General features: G+C 49.9%; 1 protein-coding gene across 5 annotated transcripts in view; it reads right to left on the bottom strand.

Annotated features, from left to right (window-relative positions):
• HIVEP3 (HIVEP zinc finger 3) overlaps positions 1 to 23,306 on the bottom strand; it is a 180,827-nt gene that overhangs the window by 7,378 nt on the left and 150,143 nt on the right. For all 5 annotated transcript variants that reach the window (XM_088067421.1, XM_088067423.1, XM_088067424.1 and 2 more), the window contains 2 exons: positions 10,808 to 10,983; positions 2,587 to 2,685 (listed from right to left, as the gene is read on the bottom strand). In XM_088067421.1, coding sequence (XP_087923547.1) covers positions 2,587 to 2,685; positions 10,808 to 10,983 — 275 coding nt within the window. The remainder of the gene's footprint in view (positions 1 to 2,586; positions 2,686 to 10,807; positions 10,984 to 23,306) is intronic.

Genomic DNA, 23,306 nt, shown 5'->3' with positions numbered 1-23,306 from the left:
GCGGAGCCGGGCAGTGCGCGACAGCCGGGTGACAGCCAGGTGACAGCCGGGTGACAGCCGGGTGATAGCTGGGTGACACCTTGGTGTGACACCCGGGTGACAGCTGTGTGTAATACCCGGGTGACAGCCGGGTGACACCTAGGTGTGACACCTGTGTGCCAGCTGGGTTTGATACCCGGGTGACAGCTGGGTGACACCTGTGTGACAGCTGGGTGACAGCTGGGTGTGACACCCATGTGACACCAGTGTGTGACAGCTGGGTGACAGCCAGGTGACAGCCAGGTGACAGCTGAGTGACACCTGTGTGACACCTGTGTGACAGCTGGGTGACACCTGGGTGTGATACCCATGTGACAGCTGGGTGTGATACCCGTGTGCCACCTGTGTGTGCCACCTGTGTGACACCCATGTGCCCCCCGTGTGCCAGCTGTGTGTGCCAGCTGTGATAGTGTGTGCCACCCCTGTGCCACCCGTGTGCCAGCTGTGTGTGACAGCTGTGTGCCAGCTGTGTGTGACAGCTGTGACAGTGTGTGACACCCCTGTGCCAGCTGTGTGTGCCAGCTGTGTGTGACAGCTGTGTGCCAGCTGTGTGTGACAGCTGTGACAGTGTGTGACACCCCTGTGCCAGCTGTGTGTGCCAGCTGTGTGTGACAGCTGTGTGCCAGCTGTGTGTGACAGCTGTGACAGTGTGTGACACCCCTGTGCCAGCTGTGTGTGCCAGCTGTGTGCCAGCTGTGTGTGCCAGCTGTGACAGTGTGTGACATCCATGTGCCACCCGTGTGCCACCCGTGTGTGCCAGATCCCGGCCCTGCTGTCCCCCCAGCTCAGCCTGGCTCTCTGCTCACTCCCGCCGTGCCCTGTCCCTGTCCCAGCTGTCCCTCACCCGCTCAGGGCACGTTTTGGGCAGCACCTCGCGGTGGCTCCAGAGGGGACATGTCCCCATGTCCCCACGTCCCCTCGAGGGGCTGCAAAGCCCAGTTTGGTTCCTTTGGAATGCCAGGCCCTTACGAGTACCCGCTCCCGAAGCGCTCGGCATTCCCAGCCATGGATTTTCCCCTGCTGCTTCCCCAGCCAAGCGTCCGCCTGAGACCGCTCACGGAAGCAGCGCCTGATCCCGCTTCCAGAAATCCCTGGAGGCAGAGCTGTCTGTCCCAGCAGCTCTCCCTGGAGAGGGATTCTGGCTGGCACTGTGAAATCCTACCCGGTGACGGGGCTGCTGGGCCCGGGCTGTTCCCAAACTCCCAGAGGAACTGAGCTCAGAACAAATATTATTCCAAACTCCCAGCTGTAGGCTGAGCCGCGCATATTTCCTGCTTGGAACTGGAATGCGTTTTGCTGGCAGAGCTGTGGGCCAGCCCCTGGCTCTGCTTTTGGGGGACAGACGGGAGCTGTGCCTGCTCCTGGTGCTCTCCTCTCTTTGCCCCAGCTGGGGCAGGGCAGGGCCAGGGCTCAGGAGCCAAGGGAAAGTGAAGCCAGCCCCAAACTGAGGAGCTGTTTGCATTTGCCACCACAAATCCCAGCCAGGGAAACATCCCACTGAGTCCTGGGACAGCCCCAGGGAATTGCTTTGGCCTCCTGACACGATCCCTGCAGGCAGGGACAGAGCTCAGGCTTCCAAAATTCATCCTGCTGAGCTCATGGGGAGAGAAAGGGCAGGACACGGAGAGAGGGAGGGAGGGATGGAGTGAGGAAGGAGAGAGGGAATTGGTGGGAACGTGTCCTGCTGACAGCTTTGTCTGAGGTTGCATCTCATTCCATGTGTGTTATTTATTCTCCCCAGCTGGTACCACCCCAGCGAGCCCAGCCCAGGCAGGAGTGAGGAATTATACTCCAATCTCCTTTTATAGTAACACCCCTTGCTTTCTGCTGCCCCTTAAATAGAAATACAAACAATCCAGTGAAATACAACCCCGCTTTAAAATAATCCAGGGAGTTTTAGGAACTGCTGCTCCCTCCCTGCCTGCCCCCAGAGGAAAGCACAGCAACCTTCCTGTGCTGCTTTGTGTCACGTGGAAATCGCAGCCTTTTATTATTATTATTATTATTATTATTATTATTATTATTATTATTATTATTATTAAATTCAATCAGCCCATTTAGTTCTTGTTCTGAGCCTCTTTGGAAGGAAGAGAGAGGACACAGGGGAGGGCTCCTTGCAGCCCCTCACCCTGAGAGCAGGGGCTGCGATCCCAGCTGGGATCTGGGATTTCTCACACACCTTTCTGCCATTCCTGTGTTATTTTCTCATCCATCCAAACGGCCACAGACATTAGAGGGCAAAATCCCATTTTCAGCCTTTCTCCTTGGCTGCTGTATTTAATATTGATATCAGTGAGCAACGGGCCTCTGCTCGTGGAGCAGAATATTCCCATTCCCAGCAGAAATCCAGAGCTGGTTTAACCATGTGGGAGAGGAGGTGGGAGGAAGCCTGCCCTGGATGCAGCTGCCCCGCACACAGAAACTTCTGGAAGGAGCTGGGGGTGCTCCCCTCTGTGGTGGGGTGTCCTGCAGGGCAGGGCTCCGTGCTGGCTGCTTCCTGCCCCTCTCTCAGCACCCACAGCAGATGTAGAAAGGGGAAGGTTTTACCTTCTTCGGCTTCCAGATCCACCAGTGAAGATACCAACACGCCCAGCTCCTGACATTTTTTGCTGTGGGCCTTTGACTTCATGTGTTTAGTCAGATTCCCTGAAAAGAAGCAGAAAATATATTTTACTCAAATATGGCTCATTTTTCCCCCCCTTTCTTTTTCTTTCTTTTCCTCTTTTTTTTTTTTTAGATGTTTTTCATTTTTATTTTCTTTTTTTTTTTTCCTTGTGTGAGCTCAGCAGTCACTGATAGGAAAGAAGGATTGGAACCTCATCCCAACACAGCCCCACTTGCCTGGAGTGGGGAAAGAGCCTCAGCACCACAGGGCAGAGCTGCTCCACCCTGGAAATGTTCCAAAAACCAGTGGATGTGGCACCTGGGGACCTGGGGCGGTGGTGGTGGCCTTGGCAGTGCTGGGCTGGATAATCTCGGAGGGCTTTTCCAGCTTTAATGATTTTATGAATTTACGATAAAATGAGGGTTTGAGCCGCCAACAAGACGGAAAAACCCTACATTCCCATTTTTCACCCCAAAAAAGAATGGCTGAGGTGCTCTGGAATGCACCAAAGGGCTGGGCAAACTCAGCTCCACGAGCAGGAGGAGCCTTGGGCACCTTCTGGAGCTCAGAAAGGTCCTCAAGAGGCTTCCTCGGGGCCAGGATGGGAGGAGCAGACCCTGGGAGAGGAGAACGGGATTTGGGGTCACTGGGGGCTGCTCTGGGATAACTCCTGGGCATCAGAGGGCACCTCTCTAATTCCACCTCCCAAATTACAGGCAGGTTAATTAGACACTAATTAACCCCACTTGTAGCCCAGGGGAATGCAGAGCAAAGGGGAGCAGTTGCTGGAGGGGGAAAAGCAGGCAGGTGGAGCGGACAGGGAAATGAAGGAGAATTAAAGCAAAAATGTCCCATTTTCCCTTTTCCTCTCCTCCAGCTCTCTAAAATCCCAGACTGGGATTGGGAGGGACCCTAAAGCCCATCCAGCCCCATGGGCAGGGACACCTCCCACTGTCCCAAGGGACTCCAAACTGGCCCTGGACACTTGCAGGGATTTGCAGGATTATTTGCAGGATTGCAGGATTATGGGCTGAGGGGGGATGAGAAGAAAACCTGGGCCCTGCTGAGGGAGTGTTTGAATTTCCCATCCCCTGATGTGCCCTCAGCCTTGCTGCTACTGGCACCTGAGGGCACTGAGGAGCACCAGGCCTGGCTTGCTCACCAAACAATAAAAAGTAAAAGAGGAAAACCAGAATTCTGCCACTTTACTACAACCTCCAGTGAGGACTGAGGTCCTGCAGTCCAAAATCTCCAGTCCCTGAGCTGGTGGGAGCACAGGGGGTCTCTGGATATCAGGGATAAAAAATCCACTATTCACTGGAGCAGAGCATTGCCCGTGGTGCCCTCAGCTCTCAGAGAGTGCCACAACTCACCCAGCTGCCACCTTGATCCCTCCTTAGCCCATGAATTATTTATTTCAGCCCATTTTATATAAAATGGAGTGGCTCCAGCAGCAAGGATCACGAGACACAAAGGCTGACTCGATATCCCCGTGTGTCTGGCACCCACCCTGGATGGGGATGCAGGGCAATTTTAATAACTCAAATGCATCAAAACAGCTCCAAATAAGAGAGATTTATTATTTTGAAGCCTCGTGTTTAGCTGCCCTTAGCCCCATGCTCAGGACACTCAGGTGTGAGGATGAGGCCGGCCTGGCTCAGCTCCCCGCTCCAAATCAGAGCCTCTTTCTCCACCCCAAAGCAGGAATTTTGTCGTGGCCCCAAACCCACCCCACGAGCCAGGAGCTCACCTCTGCTCCCAGCGAATCACCACTGCCTGAAAATGAAAAAAAAACCATCCACAGACCCAACTGTGGCCTCATGGAACTGGAATTTCATTTTGGAAGTGAAAACCAGGAAAACCACTGCTTGAGTCAGGGTGCTGCAATCCGCCCTGTGCTGCTGCCTGTCCGGCTCACACCTCACAGCCCCACTGCCAGAAACGCTCCCATAGAAAATCCCACAGAAATCCCACAGAAATTCCTGCTCAGCCCCCACAGCAAAATCCCTGCCTGGAGCCTCTCCAAGGGCAGCAAACAGAAAATCAGCCCAGGGCAGTGCCTGCTGTGAGCAGGGGCTTTGTGGGGATCCAGCTGGGTGGGGAGGGGACACCCCCAGGCCTTCTGGTGCCACCCCAGCCCCAAAAGCAGCCCAGAAATCCTCTGTGCCAGCCCTGGAAACAGCAGGAATTCCTGAGGAGAGGCTCAGTGGCACTCTGAGGCCACCGTGGCCACCTCGGTGTCCAAAGGTTGGACACAGCAGTGTCCCTGTCCCCGGGCAGGGCTGCCAGAGCCCTCCTGCTCCTCTGCTGGGACTCAGCAGCCACACAAGCTGTGCCAGGAGCCACCAGTGCCACCTCCTGCTCTGTTCTGTGTCCCTGGGCAGGGCAGGGGGTGGCTTCTGCCCTCCTTTCCCAGCCCCCAGGACCAACAAATTCACCCCAAAGGACCAACTCCTTCCAAGCTCTGTTTTCTTCCCCTCTAACTCCTTTTTCCTTTGCTCTGTCTCTCTCTTCACCCCTTGCTCAGACCAGGTAAAGCTGCTGGCCGAGATCCTCCTGCAAAGCTCTGGGTGCAAATTTTCTTGGAGAAACCCCAACAAAACAGGGATGCTGCATCCTTTCAGGGAAGGGAGACTCAGCAGGACAGATCCTCATCTGCCCCCTCTGCATCATTTTAAGGGAATTAAAAGCTCCTTTCCACTGGCTGAGAAGCTGAGTGATCATCCTGGGAGCAATCTGGGGGACAAGAATATCTATCTGACCAGTTGTGGATATCTCCTTCCAGTTTGTGCTTTTTTAGACCCCTTAATTAACACTGGCAGGATAAAACACTCGAGTCCTTGGATGGACTTGCAGTAGAATCAACAGCACTTTTAGTGAAAGCTGGAGCTGAATCCTGCAAGGGAAGACTCACAGCCACTTGTTGCCTCGCAGAGTTCTGGCTCCCAAGTTAAAAAAAGGAGGAAAAAAAGAAAAAAAAGAAAAATAAAACCACAACCACACAGCATTGCTTCCCTGGAAACCATGGAAAAACATCTTTGAGGGAGCAAGCCAGCCCAGCAGGGAGGCTGGGTTTAAATAGCAGAGGAATTACACTGAACCCTAAACAGGTAAGTGGTCCTTATTGGGGATTGTTTACCAAAAAACCTCCCAGATTTGAAATAAACCGGCTATATTTAATAAAACCCCTCAGGAATGGTGGGGAATGGTGAGGAATTGTGAGCCCACAGTGAGCACAGCTCCCATTACGCCTGCCCAGAACTATGTGCTGCAGCTGCCTGAGCTCTGCCCGTGCTGGGAGGTCTGATCGGGACTTAGGGCAGCTCAAATGCCTGGCTTGTTTGGAGAACGCTGTGACTCCAGGCTTCCCAAAGCACCTCCAGCAGCTTCATCAAGTACAAGTGATTTCCCAGTTAAATTCCATGCGGGGAATTGATTTTATTTTTTTTTCTGGGAGAGCCATTCTTGTGTTTTCAAGGTGACGGAGTTAAAGCAGAACGCAGGGAGCTGGAGCGTTGGGATTCCTGGGAAAACGATCCTGTCTGTGCTGGGGATGCACCAGCCTTTCTATTTCTGCTGCTAAACCTGAGCCATTCAGCAGCAACCGGAAAAAAATCAACAAAACCCAAAAATCCGGCAAACGGCCGAGCGCAGGAGGCAGCGCCGTGACACAAACAGAGCTTCACAGGAATGACAATTGTCACGGAAATTGCAAATTGGAAATTGTTTGCAAGGAGAGCAGCAGCTTCTCTGGAAGGAGGAGACTCCCATGGAGAGGGGGGAGAGCTGGGAGTGCTCACCTGGAGAAGGGAAGGATCCAGGGAGGGACCAAGAGAGGGACTGGGGACAAGGCCTGCAGGGACAGGACACAGGGAATGGCTTGAGATTGGAAAAGGGGAGATTTGGGTGGGATCTTGGGCAGGAATTGTTCCCTGGGAGGGTGGGGAGGAATTGCCAGAGCAGCTGTGGCCGTCCCTGGGTCCCTGGAAGTTCCCAAATCCAGGCTGGATGGGTTTGGATCAGCCTGGGACAGTGGGAGGTGACCCTGGGGGTGGCACTGGGTGGGATTTAGGATCCCTCCCAACCCAAACCATTCTGGGGTTCTGGGATTTTGCTGGGAGATCCCCTCACTCACAGAGAACCAGCCAAAACTGATACTCTGCATCCCAAATAAATCCTTGAAACGGGTTTTATGTGGGATTTAAATACTGCACAGGCCTTGATTTAGGCCTTGGTGTGGAGCTGATGTCCCCAGGTGAGACTTCATGAGGAGGAAAGCTTTAATTTACAGAATTCATTGGGCAGAGGAGTTCAATTGTTTAAAAAAAATTGATTATTATCTTTTATCTTTATTGACATATAGATTAAAGGAGTGAATTTGCACATGCAGCCTGCTCGTATCCACACAGGCTGTAACACAGCAGCCGCCTCCTGGACCAGACCTATCCCCTGCATCAGCCAAAAGCTGATATTCCAGAAAGGTACCCGGGATCTGCAGGTTTCCAAATGCTAACACTGAGCAGAATTCCCAGTGAGGCTGAGACTTTAAAGCCTGCAGAAAATATATTTTATATATATACAGAAAATACCAGTGAATATTTCACTGGTCCTTTGCTTCAGCCCTGAGCCCTGAATTTTTTTCCTTTTCCCTGGTGAGTTCCAGAGCTCTTTTGCTCAGTGTTTATCTCCTGGCTGGATCATTGGGTCATTTTCTGTTCCTGGCCTCGCATCCACACGATGTCCAGGCAGGAAATCCCTGAGGATAACTCTCTCCTCATCCCAGGGGATGTTTGTGATATTCCCTGGAGCTCAGGGACCAGGCCCAGCTGCTCCCAGGGATGCTCGGCCCCTGGAAGGGCCCCAGCCCTTGGAATATTTTGGGAATTCTGTCCATCCCTGTGCCCTGCTCTCCCAGCAGGGAATTCTGCCAGAGTTTTCCGCCAGCTGGACCCACTCTGCACTTTCCAGAGGAGGCTCAGGCTGCTGGAGCTGCAATAACAATAAACTGTGAAGCCCTTTAAGGGCTGGGGGGGATGCATTTAATACCTTTAATTTAATATCTTTAATATATTCACATGTGCAGTACCCCCAGTGCTGTCAGGGGCTGATTGAAGGAACTGAAAATGAATTTATTGAGGACTCTGGCTGAGTCTGGTGTCTGGTGAGTGGCCCAGACTGTGAAATGGGTGTCTCCAGCCAGCAGGCACCGTGTCCTTTACACAGCTCCCTTTAAATTAAAGTGAAGCTCCTCATCCCTTCTGACCTCCAGGCAGAGGCAGCATCCGCTCAGAGCTGTTCCATACATTTTGTCCAGGAATTCTGAGGAAACTGGAAGCAACCAGGACGTGAGAGGCTGATGTGAGTCTGAAGGAGGACGGAAAATAACTGGAAAAGGGGAATTAATGTGCCAGCGCTGCCCCTCATCCCAGCTCACCCCCTCTGAGAGAGGGGAAGGTAAAAGCTCTCCCTGACCTTCCTGAAAGGGAAAACTGCTTTTTCTCCATTTCCTTCCTGCCCAGAAAACAATGCAGAAGCTGCTGAGACTCCTTTAAAGACCCTCTTGGAGGCCACAGCCACAAAGCTGCACCGCAGTGGAGGGAGAGACACCTCATTAAAGAGGCACCTTTAGATCTGGTCCAGAAACACCAAATCAAACAAATCTCTACAAACCAAATTTCCAAGGCTGTTGTTCCCATCAGCTGAGTGAGCACACACACCAAAAAAATAAAAAAAAAAATTTTTAAAAAAAATTAGTCTCATGGATTTAATTTAAAATAATAGTAAAAAAATAAATTTTCCCTGCAGCTCTGTAAGCCAAAGGAACAGCTTTGCTTGCAGTGACAGAAAGGCACAAAAAGCAGACAATTAGTGAATAAGGGGAAATATTTAAAGCATTTTAAAGCAAAAAGTTTTCCCAGTTCTTGGAACACGGACGTGGATTTTCTAGAGCGGGAGGGGTGGGGGGTGAGGTACATTTTAACCAGATAAAGATCCTAATTAAAATAACAATAACAATAAAATCCCATTTAACTGCTTCCAGCTTACTCGAGAGTTTAGAGCATTAGATCATGCTGGAGAGATCTACCCCGGCCAAAACGAAGCCAGCTCCACAGACCTCCCCCTGGAGCTGCTGCTGAAGGCTAAAATTAACTCTGGAAAGCTGATTTCTAAAAAAGCTCCGTGTCAGTGCAAGTGCAGCCCGGCAGGAGGGAGAGCTTCTGCATTCTGCCATCCCACCCAGCCAGGGAGGAGCCAGGCCCAGAGAAACCCCTGCAAAACGAGCTGGGAAACACCAGCTCTGCAAAGCCCCCTCCTCCGGGTCACTCTTGTTACCAACGAGAGTCTGAAATTGCTTTAAAAATCAGATTTTCCCGCTGCCCCGCCGGTGATTTTTTAAGCGAACCCAAACTCTCGTTGCTGATAACTCTCCGTCACCGAATGATGTTTTTATCAATGCACACAGGGCTTTTTTCCCTGCTGTTCCAGAGCTCCTTGTGCCCGCCCCAGACAGCTTTTCCCCCATTTCTGGGCAGTCTGAGCGCAGCCCAGAGCTCTGCCCATCACCCCCTCCCAGCAAAGAGCCGTTCTCATGCAATTCCAAGTCACCATCATGCAACTATTTATTTATTTATCCATAAATCCCGTTCCGGGGACGTTCTGCCCGTTCCATGCATCCATAGGCAAACGGATACTTTGCCATCCAAATCCCAACAGAGCGTTGATGATTTTTTTTGCCTTGTGGAAGGAAGCATTTCCATGCTCCCTTGCCCATGCCAAGCGGAAGAAGGGAAGTGTCTGCAATGTGCAGCCAGAGCTGAGAGATCGTGGCCTTCAAGGGAGCAGAGATGAAGAGCGAAGCAGCCAGAGAGGTGGTGGAGAGGATGGTTTGATCCCAGCATCCTGGGCAAAAGCCCTACAGAAGCATGGTGGGAGTGAGGTGGAGTGATGGGAGAGGCCGAGTGGGTTCAGCTCTCCAAGGAAAACCTCGGAACCAAGTCAAAGCAAGAAGGGACGAGAAAGGAAATGAATCAGAAACATCTCCAGGATGGGAGGGAGAGGAAGAACCATCGCTGGGATGTGCAGCATGACAATCTGGCCTCAAACCCGGTATCACTTCCCGTTCTCCCGCAGCCCCGCTGACCACCGGCACGTTGTCACCCAGAAATCCCCGCCAGCCTTCCCAGCAAAGCCACCAAAGGCACTGCCCACCCCGGTCACTTCCTTTGTCCTCCTCTGTCCCCTGCGGGCCAGCAGACGTGTCCCAGAGCACACACACCCTTCCCCACGCCCACACCGTGCCCGGGGACACCGGCTCCTTCTGGGCTCCCCATCCCTCTGACACTGCTGGAGCTAACAGCGGGAGCTCCAGAACATCCTGAGCTGGGAGGGACCCACAAGGATCACCCAGTCCTTGCATGGAACAGCCCCCGGAATCCCCCCACGTGCCCAAGAGCACTGTCCACAGGCTCCCTGAACAATCTGCCTCTGTCAAGCTGTAACCAACAATCTGAGCCCCACGCTTTGCTGCCTTATCCCGAGACTCGCTGCCACCAGATTGTCCAACCCACGGTGCCAGACCCCTGCAAGAAGTTAAAGGCACCTCTGGCCCATTTGGAAAGTCCCATTCCCCGTTTCTCTTGGAACAGGCTATTTTATTTATTTGCACGTGGCTTGCCAGCGCTCACCCCCCCCGAGGCCATGGCAGAGAACACCCGGTGGCACTGATGGCTCGATGTCCTGGGATGGAGGCCTTGAGGGAAAAGGTCCGTTGATGTGATACAGAGAATGTGGAAGCCACATGCAACTGCAGAGGATGAGGATGGGCAGATCTAGAGAGCACCAGCAGGAAAAGCCACCCAGAGCTTGGATCCAGGGGCTCAGCCAGGAGCCTGGAGCTCCTGCTCTCGCCCTGGGGTGGTTTTTTTTGGAAAGCCCTGCCAGGGAAGCTGCATTTCAGCATTTTTCCCTTGGAGAAGCACAGGGAGGATGGCAGGGAGGCTCTGCTGCAGCCTGGCTTAACGCAGAGCTGCTCTTGTGAAAACACCAACCGATTTCCAACTCCCTCATCCCCCTCCCTCCAACTCCTGGGAATGCCCTTGGCCAGTGCCCCCGGCAGGCTGGCAGAGCCCGGAGCAGAGGAGCTGGGAGCTGGCTGTGGCTTACCTTTGGTTTTAAAAGCAAAGTTACAGTACTTGCAGACGTACGGCCTGACGTCTGTGTGCGTGCGAATGTGTTTCTTCAGCATGCTGGGTTTCTTGCAGCGAATTCCACACTCCTCACAAACATACTTCCCTCTTCCACGGCCTCGCACATACACATACTCTTCGTTTGATTTGTACCTATGAGCAACAGGTGGCGTGATAAAGGGGAAAAAAAAAAAAAAAAAAAGAAGATTCCCACCTCAACAGAAGAAGTCACAACTTTGCTGGGTTAGTTCAGCGCGTTATTGACACCGCAGGTCTTGGCTGCTGTTTGGGAGCTCTGGGTAATTAGGCTAAATGGGAATTAGCACCCAAAGCTCGTGCCCAGGTGTCTCCAGACGCCTGACTGCTGTGCTGGGACCTTCTCGTGTCCTGCATCTGCTGCTCTGCACACACCAGAGCCCAGAGCTGAGCTGAGTCACGGGGCACCCCCATCCTAAAACACGAGCTGAGGACCCCAGGCCAGGCTGGACAGGTTTTGTCCCAGGCCAGGCTGGACAGGGTTTGGGCCAGACCAGGCTGGACAGGGTTTGGGCCAGACCAGACCAGACTGGACAGGGTTTGTCCCAGGCCAGACTGGACAGGGTTTGGCCCAGGCCGGACTGGACAGGGTTTGGCCCAGGCCAGACCAGACTGGACAGGGTTTGTCCCAGGTTGGACAGGGTTTGTCCCAGACTGGACAGGGTTTGTCCCAGACTGGACAGGGTTTGTCCCAGGCTGGACAGGGTTTGTCCCAGGCTGGACTGGACAGGGTTTGTCCCAGGTTGGACAGGGTTTGTCCCAGGCTGGACAGGGTTTGTCCCAGGCCAGACTGGACAGGGTTTGTCCCAGGCTGGACAGGGTTCGTCCCAGCCAGCCCAGCTGCCTCTCACTCCCTGCTGTTTAAAGCCTGCCCAGTCTGGGCACTGGGAAAACTCATCCCAGCCAAAGCTCCTGGGACACCTCCCACCCTCCAGGGCTGCAGCCAGAGCCACCTGAGAAGTCACCAGTGCCACAACCCCCCTGTGACCCCTGCACAGCCTGAATGAGACACCCAGAATGGACACAAAGAGAAGAAAACATCCTTTCCTTTCCTTTTTTTTTTTCTTTTCTTTTTTTCTTTTTTTAATAAATAAATCATGCTACCACTAAATGTAAACACTGCAGACTCCAGGCTCTTTTATCTCTGGCACAGGACAACGATTTAGGTTTACCCAAGAGAATGAGATCGGTCATCCTTCCTTCCCATGATATATTTTATTTTCTGTCCAGGCATTAGTGCATGGGGAAGGCTGCAGGATGGGGGGGTTGAAAAACCCTTGTAAGACTGAGACAAATCTTTCAGCCTCCTGCTGTTCTGCAAATGAAGTCTGCAATTTCCTGTACTTGCAGCACAAGAAGAATAAGGTAACACAAAATTGCTCCCCTCAGATCTTAAAGAGGCCAAATTTTTGAAGCATGGCACTTCTTGCAAGCCATTTTTCTACCCAGGAGGAATTAAGTCTGGTCTTCAGAAGTCTCCAAACATCCACCCTGGAAAAATCAGGCTGTCTAAAGCCTCTTAATAGGAGATCCAGAGGTATCCAACACCATCAGTCAGGTTTTAGTATCTTCCCAGTGAAGCCTATTGCAAACCAGAAGGGTGAGAAAGCAGCAGCCAGACTGAGGAGAAACTTGAACAGAAACAGCTGCACTGGAATAGATTGAGCACTTCTGTAAGTGAATATTTAATAAATTCATGTATTTGTAATGTAGGAAAACAAGGGTCACAGAAAGCCACACAAGGACCCCTCATCCAGCCCAGAATTGACAGGATGGGAACAGATGCACCCACGGGAACACCTCCAGCTCCTGCAAGGGTGGACTCAGAAGTGTTTGAGTCCCACTGCAGGCACCCCTGGATCTCCCACACACTTTGCTCCTTTCCCTCAGGGAGAATCCAGGCAATTCCAGCTCCAGGGGGGTGTCTGGGGGAGCTGCAGCTGGAATTCAGGATGATCCTCCTGGGTGCTGGAAGTGAGCTGGGGCTAAACCCTTCCCGTGCTGCCAGCGCTGGCTGAGCCCCTTGGCTCTGCACAGAGACCTGGGAGATGCTGAGAGGGAGAGGAGCTGCTCCTAAATTCAGGGGATGAGCTCACGGGGTCAGGTTTGGACATGGATTAGAGAGAAGAGAGGAGAACTGGGTGTTAGACAGCCCCAGTCTGCACCAGCAGCATAAACCAGGTTTTGGTGGCCAACAGCTGCATGTGGGGGGCCAGTTTGTGTTTTTGTCCTCCAGCATCAGCAGGAGTTCTCTAGATCATCACCAGGGTCACCTGCTGGCCCAAATACTTCATTTTATTGCCACCCATCGTGCTGTTCCCAACCATCACAATCCCCAAAAAACCCTAAAAACACCAACATCAAAACCCATCATCTTATTATCTGGCCAGAGGGGTCTGAGCCAGTGTGTGGAGAGCTCAGCCAGTGCCCCAGTCTCCATCCCAGTATGCCCAGTTATTTCCATTTAACCCTAAAGGATTCCAGGGCACACGTTTGTTAGGGGTGGTTGATGTCCCTCCTCTGTTCATCGATGTTAAGGAATCAGAAGGAGCAAAAGGAATCAGGAATCCTGAATGCTTTCTGCTCAGGTTTGTACTGCAGGCTTCCCTCTCTGCCTCCTTCCTGCCTGTCAGTGTGCTGGGAACCACCTGGCCATTGAAAACCTGGAATTTCTCCTTCTTCAGCCTTGTGCTCACGCTGCCCTCAATTACACCCTCCCATGGAAGTGTTTTTGTGTCCCTTCCTCAGCCTCATTAAAGCCACGGCGGCTGCAGTGAAAGAGATGTGTGATTTAATCTGGAATCAGGCACTGCAGGTCCGACACTTCAGCACAGATATTCCCCCACAGCTCCCCGAGACCGCGTGGAAAACAGGCAGGGAGAGGGGAGACAGAGGAAAAGCGAGTTGATCTCAAGGAATACCAAACCAAAGAGGAAGAAAGCAGGAGGTGACAGCGCCATGGCCCAGAGAACGCTCTGCAGATGCCATCTGCCTGCTCTGAGGGATTTATGGACATCATTCCTTCAGTGGGATCCCGCTTTCCCAGCTCCCCTGCCCGTAGGATTTGCATCAGAAAGACAAATCAGCAGCAGCTCACTCCGTGTGGAGATTTACCCCAGGCACAGCACCTTTCCCTCCCCATGAGGTGTGCTGCCAGCACATCCTGTGCATGGCCACAGCTGGGGTTTGTGTCAGCAAACCTGGGCTTCTCTTCCAGAGCCCTGTGGAATTCCCAATCCCGTGGTTAGCAGCTCCCAGCCCCTGCAGTGCCACCTCCCCTCAAGGCTGGGGTGATTGGGAACACGGGGAGTCGATGGTCATTGATGCTGATTTAGGGACCAGTCCTTTCAAACGGACGCACAGAAATCGACATTCAGCTCTCTGATGCATTTTTGAAAGGTTCTTTTGGGCCAGCACTGCAAACCCTCCTCTGAGCAGGAGGAGCCAGCGCAGCCTCGGCAGTGCCAGAGACCCGACAGCCCCAGAATGGGCCCAAAATCACTGTCAGGAGGCACAGGAAACCCAACAATGGGAAAACACAAACCTGGAGAAAGCTTTGTCTCAGCTCCTTCCCTTCAGCTGAAACCCAAACCCGAGGAGCGTTTCTTCCTCTGCAGCCTGTAGGAGGTTTGGTTCTCAGTATCTGCTGTTACAAATTCCTGACCATTCTTTTTAGCCACAAACACTTCTTTTTTTCCCCCTCAGCTCTGTGAGCCACATCCAAAATCTCCATGTGGCTGGAAACCACAGGATAAAACCTCGGGCAGCCAGTGGGGAAGGAAGTTTGGTGGTTGGCAGGCGGGGAGGAGGAGCAGGTTTCTGGGGGACTCATTGCTCACAGCTGGCCTGAATCACCCCTTCCCTCCTGCTTCCTTTTTCAAGTTGTTTTTTTTTTTTAAATTCCACCAGGATTTTACCTTGCCCTGCAAAGGCTTTGCTGATGTGACCTTGCTGGTCACAGCGGTTACGGTTTAATTATTGAGGTGGGCAATTAATTCTGTGAATTTCCACCATTTGAAGCTTGCTGATGTATCAAAGAACACCCCTGGAGGCTCCCACAGCAGCTGAAGAAGTATTTCCTCGACTGGTTTTAACATTTGATGAAATCCCTTGTTTGCTTTTTGGATTTAGGGTGCACAGAGCAGGAATGGGATATCTGATCCCTGGGTTTGGTTCCCTGTCAAGTGAAGCGAGTCAAGCTCCGGGTTGTTGCGCTCGGTGTCAGATTTTGGGTTTATTGACGGCACATTTCATCTGTCACCAGGCTGCCCACTCATCTGGCTTGCCTCAATCCTTGGGAAGTTCCTGACAGGCTGCTCTGGGATTAAATGATCTCATTTATGCTTTAGGTCTCTGGCAAAATTTGCCAGATCAGGGATAAATGTGTAACTACCGCAGTGCCACTAATTACTGATCATTAATTGCCTTCCTCCCAACTCACTGGAGGATGTCCAGCCCTCCTGAACTCCTGGGATTTCCCTCTGGAAGGATGTCCAGCCTTCCTGGACTCCTGGGATTTCCCTCTGGAAGGATGTCCAGCCCTCCTGAACTCCTGGGATTTCCCTCTGGAAGGATTTCCAGCATTTTTCTGCTTCAGCTGGTGGCTGCCTCCACCTCCTGAGGATACCAGACTTAAAACCACCCAAATTCACTTCTGCTTCAGGAAACTTTCATTCACAGCTCTACCCTTACCAAAATTTCTTGATTAATAGGAAAAACAAAGACAAAAAAATAAACAAAAAAGGAAACCCCAATGAACAAACAAACAAGCAAACAAACCCTAAAAAATATACCCTAAACAACACACACACTCAAAAAACCCACTCCATTTCTTATGTGCATCTCATTATAAAAAAAGCAACAAAGTTCTCCCTGCTGGGTTTCAGTGCTCATGATCCCAGGACTGACTGCAAGTTCCTTCACTTATTTTTTTTCACAACTCAATACAATCTTTGAGCTTTTCTCTTTTTTCTGTTTTCTTTCCATTTTGGTGAGTCCTGGCCCAGAGGACTCAAGATTTCAGTTTTTACGCTCACCTGTCCAATTTCCCTTATGTGTTTGGGGCTGGGTCCCAACATAGGATACAAAAATATATCAGCTAAATTATGCAGGCACATTTTTTTGACTGTTTTTTGGATGTTTTGAGGATAAATTAAAGCTAAGGCAAGGCTGGGGAGGGTTTTTCTGCCCACAGCAGTCAGACAGGTCTGACCATGGCACAAAATTCACGTGGGTGAGCGCTCACACTCAGCCCTGGGCGCTGCTCCAGCAGCTCCCTTGGAAGATCAAACAGAAACAGAATAAAACAGGAGATAGAAAAAGGGAAAAAACAACCACTCATCCAGCTGATTCATAAAATACTCCCAGGGAAAGTCTAGCACAGAAATCCCCACGGGTGACCTGTCCTGTGCCCCCCCAGCACGGGCTGGCCACTCTCCAGTGAATGACACGGCCACTCCTGCCTCTCCCAACAGCTCTGGAGGCCACTGCTGCTTTCTGTCATTCCAGGCTGCTCCTGTCCCTCTGTCCCTGACCTTGTCTCCTGTCCCCCTGTCCCCCTGTCCCTCTGTCCCTCTGTCCCTCTGTCCCTCTGTCCCTGACCCTGTCCCTCTGTCCCTCTGTCCCTCTGTCCCTGACCCTGTCCCTCTGTCCCTCTGTCACTCATCCTGGCTCAGCCTCCTGGCCTTATCCCAGGGTTTTATTCCCTGCAGGATCTCGCTTTGGGGGCTCTGTGGCACTTGTTACACTGCAGAGATCCTAAAATTCCTGAATAAATTGTTATGGACTGAGGTCATTTATGGTAACAAATCCACAGGAGCCCCTGGAGCTGCTCCCAGGGCTGGAGCCCCTCTGGAGCCAGGCTGGGAGAGCTGGGGGTGCTCAGCTGGAGAGGAGAAGCTCCAGGGAGAGCTCAGAGCCCCCTCCAGGGCCTGCAGGGGCTCCAGGAGAGCTGGAGAGGGACTGGGGACAAGGCCTGCAGGGACAGGACACAGGGAATGGCTTGAGATTGGAAAAGGGGAGATTTGGGTGGGATCTTGGGCAGGAATTGTTCCCTGGGAGGGTGGGGAGGGGCTGGGCTGGAATTGCCAGAGCAGCTGTGGCTGTCCCTGGATCCCTGGCAGTGCCCAAGGCCAGGCTGGACATTGGGGCTGGAGCAGCCTGGGACAGTGGGGGTGACCCTGGGGACAGTGGGGGTGACCCTGGGACAGTGGGGGTGACCCTGGGACAGTGGGAGGTGACCCTGGGGACAGTGGGGGTGACCCTGGGACAGTGGGGGTGACCCTGGGACAGTGGGAGGTGACCCTGGGACAGTGGGGGTGACCCTGGGACAGTGGGGGTGACCCTGCCATGGCTGGGGTGGCACTGGGTGGGATTTGAGGTCCCTTCCAACCTGAAGCATTTCATGATTTTAAGTGATTTGATATTTCCAAATTTGCATTAATTTTTTAACATCAAGAAATGCATTTTATTGTGAAGGTTTCTCCCCCTGGAGGGGGAATGAGGAGCCTTTGGGCACTCACTGGAGTGGGTGAGGCCTGAACTGCAGTCAGAGCTACAGAACATGGCATTGGGACAGAATTTATTTGATGAAGAGTTTATTTCAATAAAATTAGAGACTTGAAGAGCCTTGCACTGACCACATGCCTCTGCTCATGGCGCTGGTGGCCACGGATCCTTCAGGATCCTTGTGTTTCCTCACTGTCTGGCCAGGGATCCACTCAAATACCCCGAGTACTCCCAGGGACAGAAGGGAATTTCCAGCCCTAATTTGTGCCAAATTTGTGAAGTATTTCCCAAGATGACCCAAAGGCATTTCCCTGGTGCCGCTGCCTCACTTGAGCAAACTTCAAAAGCTGTGGTTCCCTTCTCCCAGGGGAGTCATCCAGGGATTTGTGGTCACTTCCAGCTTCCCCTCAGCCAACTCCAGCAACGCTGACCCTGTTGTTATTAAGGGATGGAATAGGAAACGCTGACTTTTCTGTACAAAAGAGCCACAAAACTGGCTCAGACCAGACCCCTCCTCTGGGCTCTGTCTGCTTTGTCACATCCTTTTGTTTCCCTCTTGTCCCACGGGGGCTCAGCTCCTCTTCCTGGAAGCTTTTCTGGAAGGTTCCGGCCGGGATGCTCTGGCAGTGCCCTCCTCTCCCACAGCTCCGTCAGCTCTGGGAGCTCCACGGGAGGAGCCCCTCGGGGGTGAGGAAAGGGATGAATTCCTCCTCTCCAGCAGCACAGGCTGGAGGAGCTCTCCTTGGGGATTGTCCCTCTCCGAGAAGGGGCTGAACCCACCCTGGAGGGGCGCAGGGTCTGTGCTCAGCTCAGGATTTGTGTTTATCCCCAGCCTTTTGCTCCTTAGCAACACAGACCCAAACATTTCCCCTTCCAGCAGCTCCAGCCCCGCTGGGAATATTGGATTTCCTCTCCTTCTCCACCAGCGCCAGGAATACCCATCCATGACCTGAACATCCAAAAGCTCTGTCTGTTACTCCAAATAACCCAATCCCCATCCAAGGGCCGGCCTTGTGACATCCAGGAATAACAGGAAGGGCCTGGATTTCTGAGGATTTGGGATGTGGACTTGTGATGGAACAACTTCAGCACAAACATTCGATTCCCAAATGCCGTCACCAGCTCACCCTGTGACAGGGACAGCCCCTGCCAGTGCCAGGAGAAGCTCCAGGAGAGGCTGGTGGGGAGCAGCAGGATGGTTTTCCAGGAGAAATGATCCCCTCTGGAATCTCAAGGCCTTTCCCTGGGTGGGACTGGCATCAGCAGCTGCTCCCTCTGAGGTTTCTGGGATGTGCAATTCCCAAGGTGCTGGAGCACATCCCTGTCCTCGCTGGCACCATCCTGGGTTTCCCACCAGCTGATCCTTCTGGGATCCATCCTTGGCTCTGCTGGAATTCAGAGGGGAATCAAACAGTTCCAGGATCTGACACCTCCCCAAGAGAGGCCCCACGGAAAGCTCCTAATACATAATTACAATAATTAATTATGATAGGCTGGGTTTATTTCCATAGCAGGGGAGCCTCTGGCTCTACTGAAAAGTGGCAAACGAAATCAAGCCCAGCTGCCCCATCCCTCTTTTCCTGAGGTGACAGCACAGGAGAGACAACCTGAGAGCCAGCAGCAACAAAAATCCCCAGAAAGTACCAAAAAAATACCAATTTCTGCTCTGTTCTTGCCCTCATCACCACTGGGCGTTGATGGCTGATGAATTTCTGATCTCCAGATATAAATACCACTGACAGAATTCCCAAAGCCACTCAGGTTATTACAACCCCTCGACATCCCAGAGGATCTGATGGATTGGGCTGGGATTATCACCTCCGAGCAGCCCATCCCATCAACCTTCCTGCTGCTCCCAGCACCTGGGGGCTGCGGTTATTAATGAAATTCTGTACCTTGATCTGCTGGAGACAGAAATGCTCTGAGCCTCAGACACAGCCCAGGCCCTTCCCCGTCCCTCAGACTGGATCCGAGACAAACCAATTTGTAGGAACTGATTCAATTATTTCTCATTTCCTGCCTGCTGTCAGAGCCCAGCGAGGAAATGAGGACTGATCCCAGGGATGCCTGAGATACCATCAGTCCCTCTGGACAGCAGCAGGGAGGATGGAAAGCTTCGTCCTACAAAATTCCACATCAGTTCCAGGCAGGTGAGAGATTCCAGGTGGGAACTCTCACCTGCACTAAGGGAATGGGGGGCTGGGTTGTGGAACACCTGGGAAAAGGCCCCAAATCCCGAATCCGTGGATTCACTCCTGCTGAATCCATCAGCACCAGGAGGGGCTTTCGGTGCTCCTACAGTTCAGATGTATATATAATATAATGTAATGTAATGTAATGTAATGTAATGTAATGTAATGAGATGTAATGTAATATAATGTAATGTAATATAATATAATATAATATAATATAATATAATATAATATAATATAATGTAATGTAATGTAATGTAATGTAATGTAATGTAATATAATATAATATAATATAATATAATATAATGTGATGTAATGTAATATAATGTAATATAATATAATATAATATAATATAATATAATATAATATAATATAATATAATGTAATGTAATATAATATAATATAATATAATATAATATAATATATAATGTAATGTAATGTAATGTAATGTAATATAATATAATATAATATAATATAATGTAATGTAATATAATATAATATAATATAATATAATATAATATAATGTAATGTAATATAATATAATATAATATAATATAATATAATGTGATGTAATGTAATATAATGTAATATAATATAATATAATATAATATAATGTAATGTAATGTAAGTAATATAATATAATATAATATATAATATAATATAATATAATGTAATGTGATGTAATATAATGTAATGTAATATAATGTAATATAATGTAATATAATATAATATAATATAATGTAATGTAATGTAACGTAACGTAATGTAATGTAATGTAATGTAATATAATATAATATAATATAATATAATATAATATAATATAATGTAATACATTTTATACATAGTGATATATAATATATTGTATATAGTGATATATATAACACAATATATACTATATAATTATATAGAGTATATCCTATATAATACATAATTATATAAAATTATATATATGTAATATAATGATAATAATAATAAATAATTATAAAGATAATGCTAAAGATAAAGATAATGAATAATAATAATAATAGTAATAATAATAATAGTAATTATAGTAATAGTAATAGTAATAATAGTAATAGTAATAATAGTAATAATAATAATAGTAATAATAATAATAATAATAATAATAATAGTAGTAGTATTAAGCCACAAACACACTCTTCTGTAGCTTGAGCAGCAGCCAGGCATCCCCTGTGTGATTCCTTTCGGGAATCCCAGCCATGGCACGTCTCAGCTCCTGCTCTTTTCCCAACCCCTTTTCCAGGTTTCCAGCGCTCCAGATGGGAGCTCTCTGGCAGGGAGATGTTCTCCCACGGCCGGGAGCTCCGTGGTTCTCACGGGAGCGGCTCCCCCGTGGCCCAGGAAGGTTCTCCCGAGGATGGAGCAGGAGCAGCTCCCAAGGCAGCGATGGAAATGCTCCCGGTGCGGGCTGAAATGATCCCCGCTTGGAAAGTTTCCCGTGGAAACCTCCCAGAGGCGAGGCAGAGAGCAGTGTTTGTGCAGCAGGAAGGGTTTGGAGCAGGGGGCAGTGTGCTAACAAGATGGAAAATAAATATGAAAATCCCCTGGGGGCTGCTGGTGGCACCGAGGGGCTGTCACCTGCAATCTCTGGCTGATCCCAGCACAGCAGCTTCTGCTGATGGCAGCTGAATTCCAGGCCTTGTGTCCCTGCTCCCCCAGCTTCCCTTCCCGGGGCTGGCAGCCAGAATAACCCCAAGGAATGGGAAGAGCTCCCGGTCCCCCCTTCAAGGTGAGCGGCCACCTGGAAGTGGATTTGGGCAAGTTTGGCTTGCAGGGAGTAACAGGAAGAGAGGGAACAGCCTCAAGCTGTGCCAGGGGACATTCAGGTTGGATTTTAGGAACAAATTCCTCATGGGAAGAGTTGGAACAGGCTGCCCAGGGCAGTGCTGGAGGTCCCGTCCCTGCAGGGATTTAGAAGCCATCAATGGTGGCCTTGGCAGTGCCAGGTGGTTGGACCCAACAATCTCAGAGGGATTTTCCAGCCTGAATCCGCAATCAGGGGAATAAAGACCATTCCGCCTGGATTTCAGGAATCCTTTTCCTGCACTAACACTCCAGGATATTTCCATTAAAGAGAATAAAAGTGGGACATCTCCCAGCTCCCTGCCCCAAACGATTCCTCTCTGCATTTTGCGTGTGCAAGGGAGCCTGTGAGATGTACCAGGATCTCATGGCCAGCTCTGCTGGGATTCAGATGGATCCGTTTTTAGCTCCAGAAAGTTACAAAAGCATCCTTGGCGCTGCAGCACTTTCCTCAAGGCAGAGAGGGACACACAGATCCCGTTTGGGACAGGTGGCTTCGATTCAGAGCCACAGGGAGCAGAAAGAGGCTGCCAACAACAGCAGCACCAACCCAGCTGGGAATTCCCTGCACGGAGCCAGAGGGACTCGGAGACATCTGATCCCAGGCACGGCTCACAAACCCCTGCTCCAGGGGTGACCTCGGCTCTGGTGACACGAGTCACGCTGCCTCAGGGAACGCAGGAAGGCCACAAAGACAAAAAGATGCAAAAATAAGCGGCTGCTGTTCCTGCTGCCACGTCCTGAGCTCTCCAGCATTGCTGGCAGGCTGGGAATGGGAGGAGCAGGGACCCCTGAAGGAACTGGGGCAGGGTTAGGAGCTGGTTTAGGCTGATGCTCTTCACTGAAAGGAATAAAACCTCCCCCAGACAGAGCCCAGGGTGTTCCATGCCGGGATACCCTGGAGACGTTGGGCTGCATCGGGGCCAGGAATTCTCTGCTGGGAAAGCCCAGCTGCAGATCCAGCACCCACAGAACCTCCCAGAGCTCAGGAATTCTCTGCTGGGAAAGCCCAGCTGCAGATCCAGCACCCACAGAACCTCCCAGAGCTCAGGAATTCTCTGCTGGGAAAGCCCAGATCAACAAATTTAGCTCAAGGTCCAACACATGAGGAGCTGAATTCATAATAAATGATTGTAATTAGCAACTTTGCAGCCAGACTGACACGTGACAGCTCTAAATCTCCCAGCCTGGGTCAATAATTCTCCTTTCTTTGTGACCCTCTGCTCTCACACACCTCACTGTGTTTGTCAGTATTGAGGGGAAAAGGGAAATATCCACAAACCAACAGCAGAGCCACGGAATAAAACACCATCCCCTGTACATTGTGCACACCAAAATCCACCCTGCTTGGCCTCAGTGAATTCCTGGGAAACACCTCATCATGCCTGGACACTCCAAGGCTCCTTTAGTTACTTTATATTTACTATTTGTTTACTATATGTTTACTATATATTTACTAGATATTTATTCCGTTATGTTATGTTACATTATATTATATTATATTATGTTATATTATATTATATTATATTATATTATATTATATTATATTATATTATATTATATTATATTATATAATATTATTTTATATTATATTATATTATATTATATTATGTTATATTATATTATATTATATTATATTATATTATATTATATTATATTATATTATATTATATTATATTATATTATATTATATTATATTATAATATACTTATACCAATAATATAATAAATATATAATAAATAATATAATATACTATATATAATATGTATAATATACTTATAATAATATAATACATATATGTATAATATATGTATAATACATAATAATATATTATATTGTAGATATGATATGATATGATATGATATGATATGATATGATATGATATGATATGACATGACATGACATGACATGACATGA

This window comes from Pseudopodoces humilis, chromosome 27 (genome assembly GCF_049639895.1).
Source record: "Pseudopodoces humilis isolate 2021_Gansu_Grassland_sample_001 chromosome 27, ASM4963989v1, whole genome shotgun sequence".
NCBI lineage: Eukaryota > Metazoa > Chordata > Aves > Passeriformes > Paridae > Pseudopodoces > Pseudopodoces humilis.
This window is presented reverse-complemented; position numbering and strand designations above follow the sequence as displayed.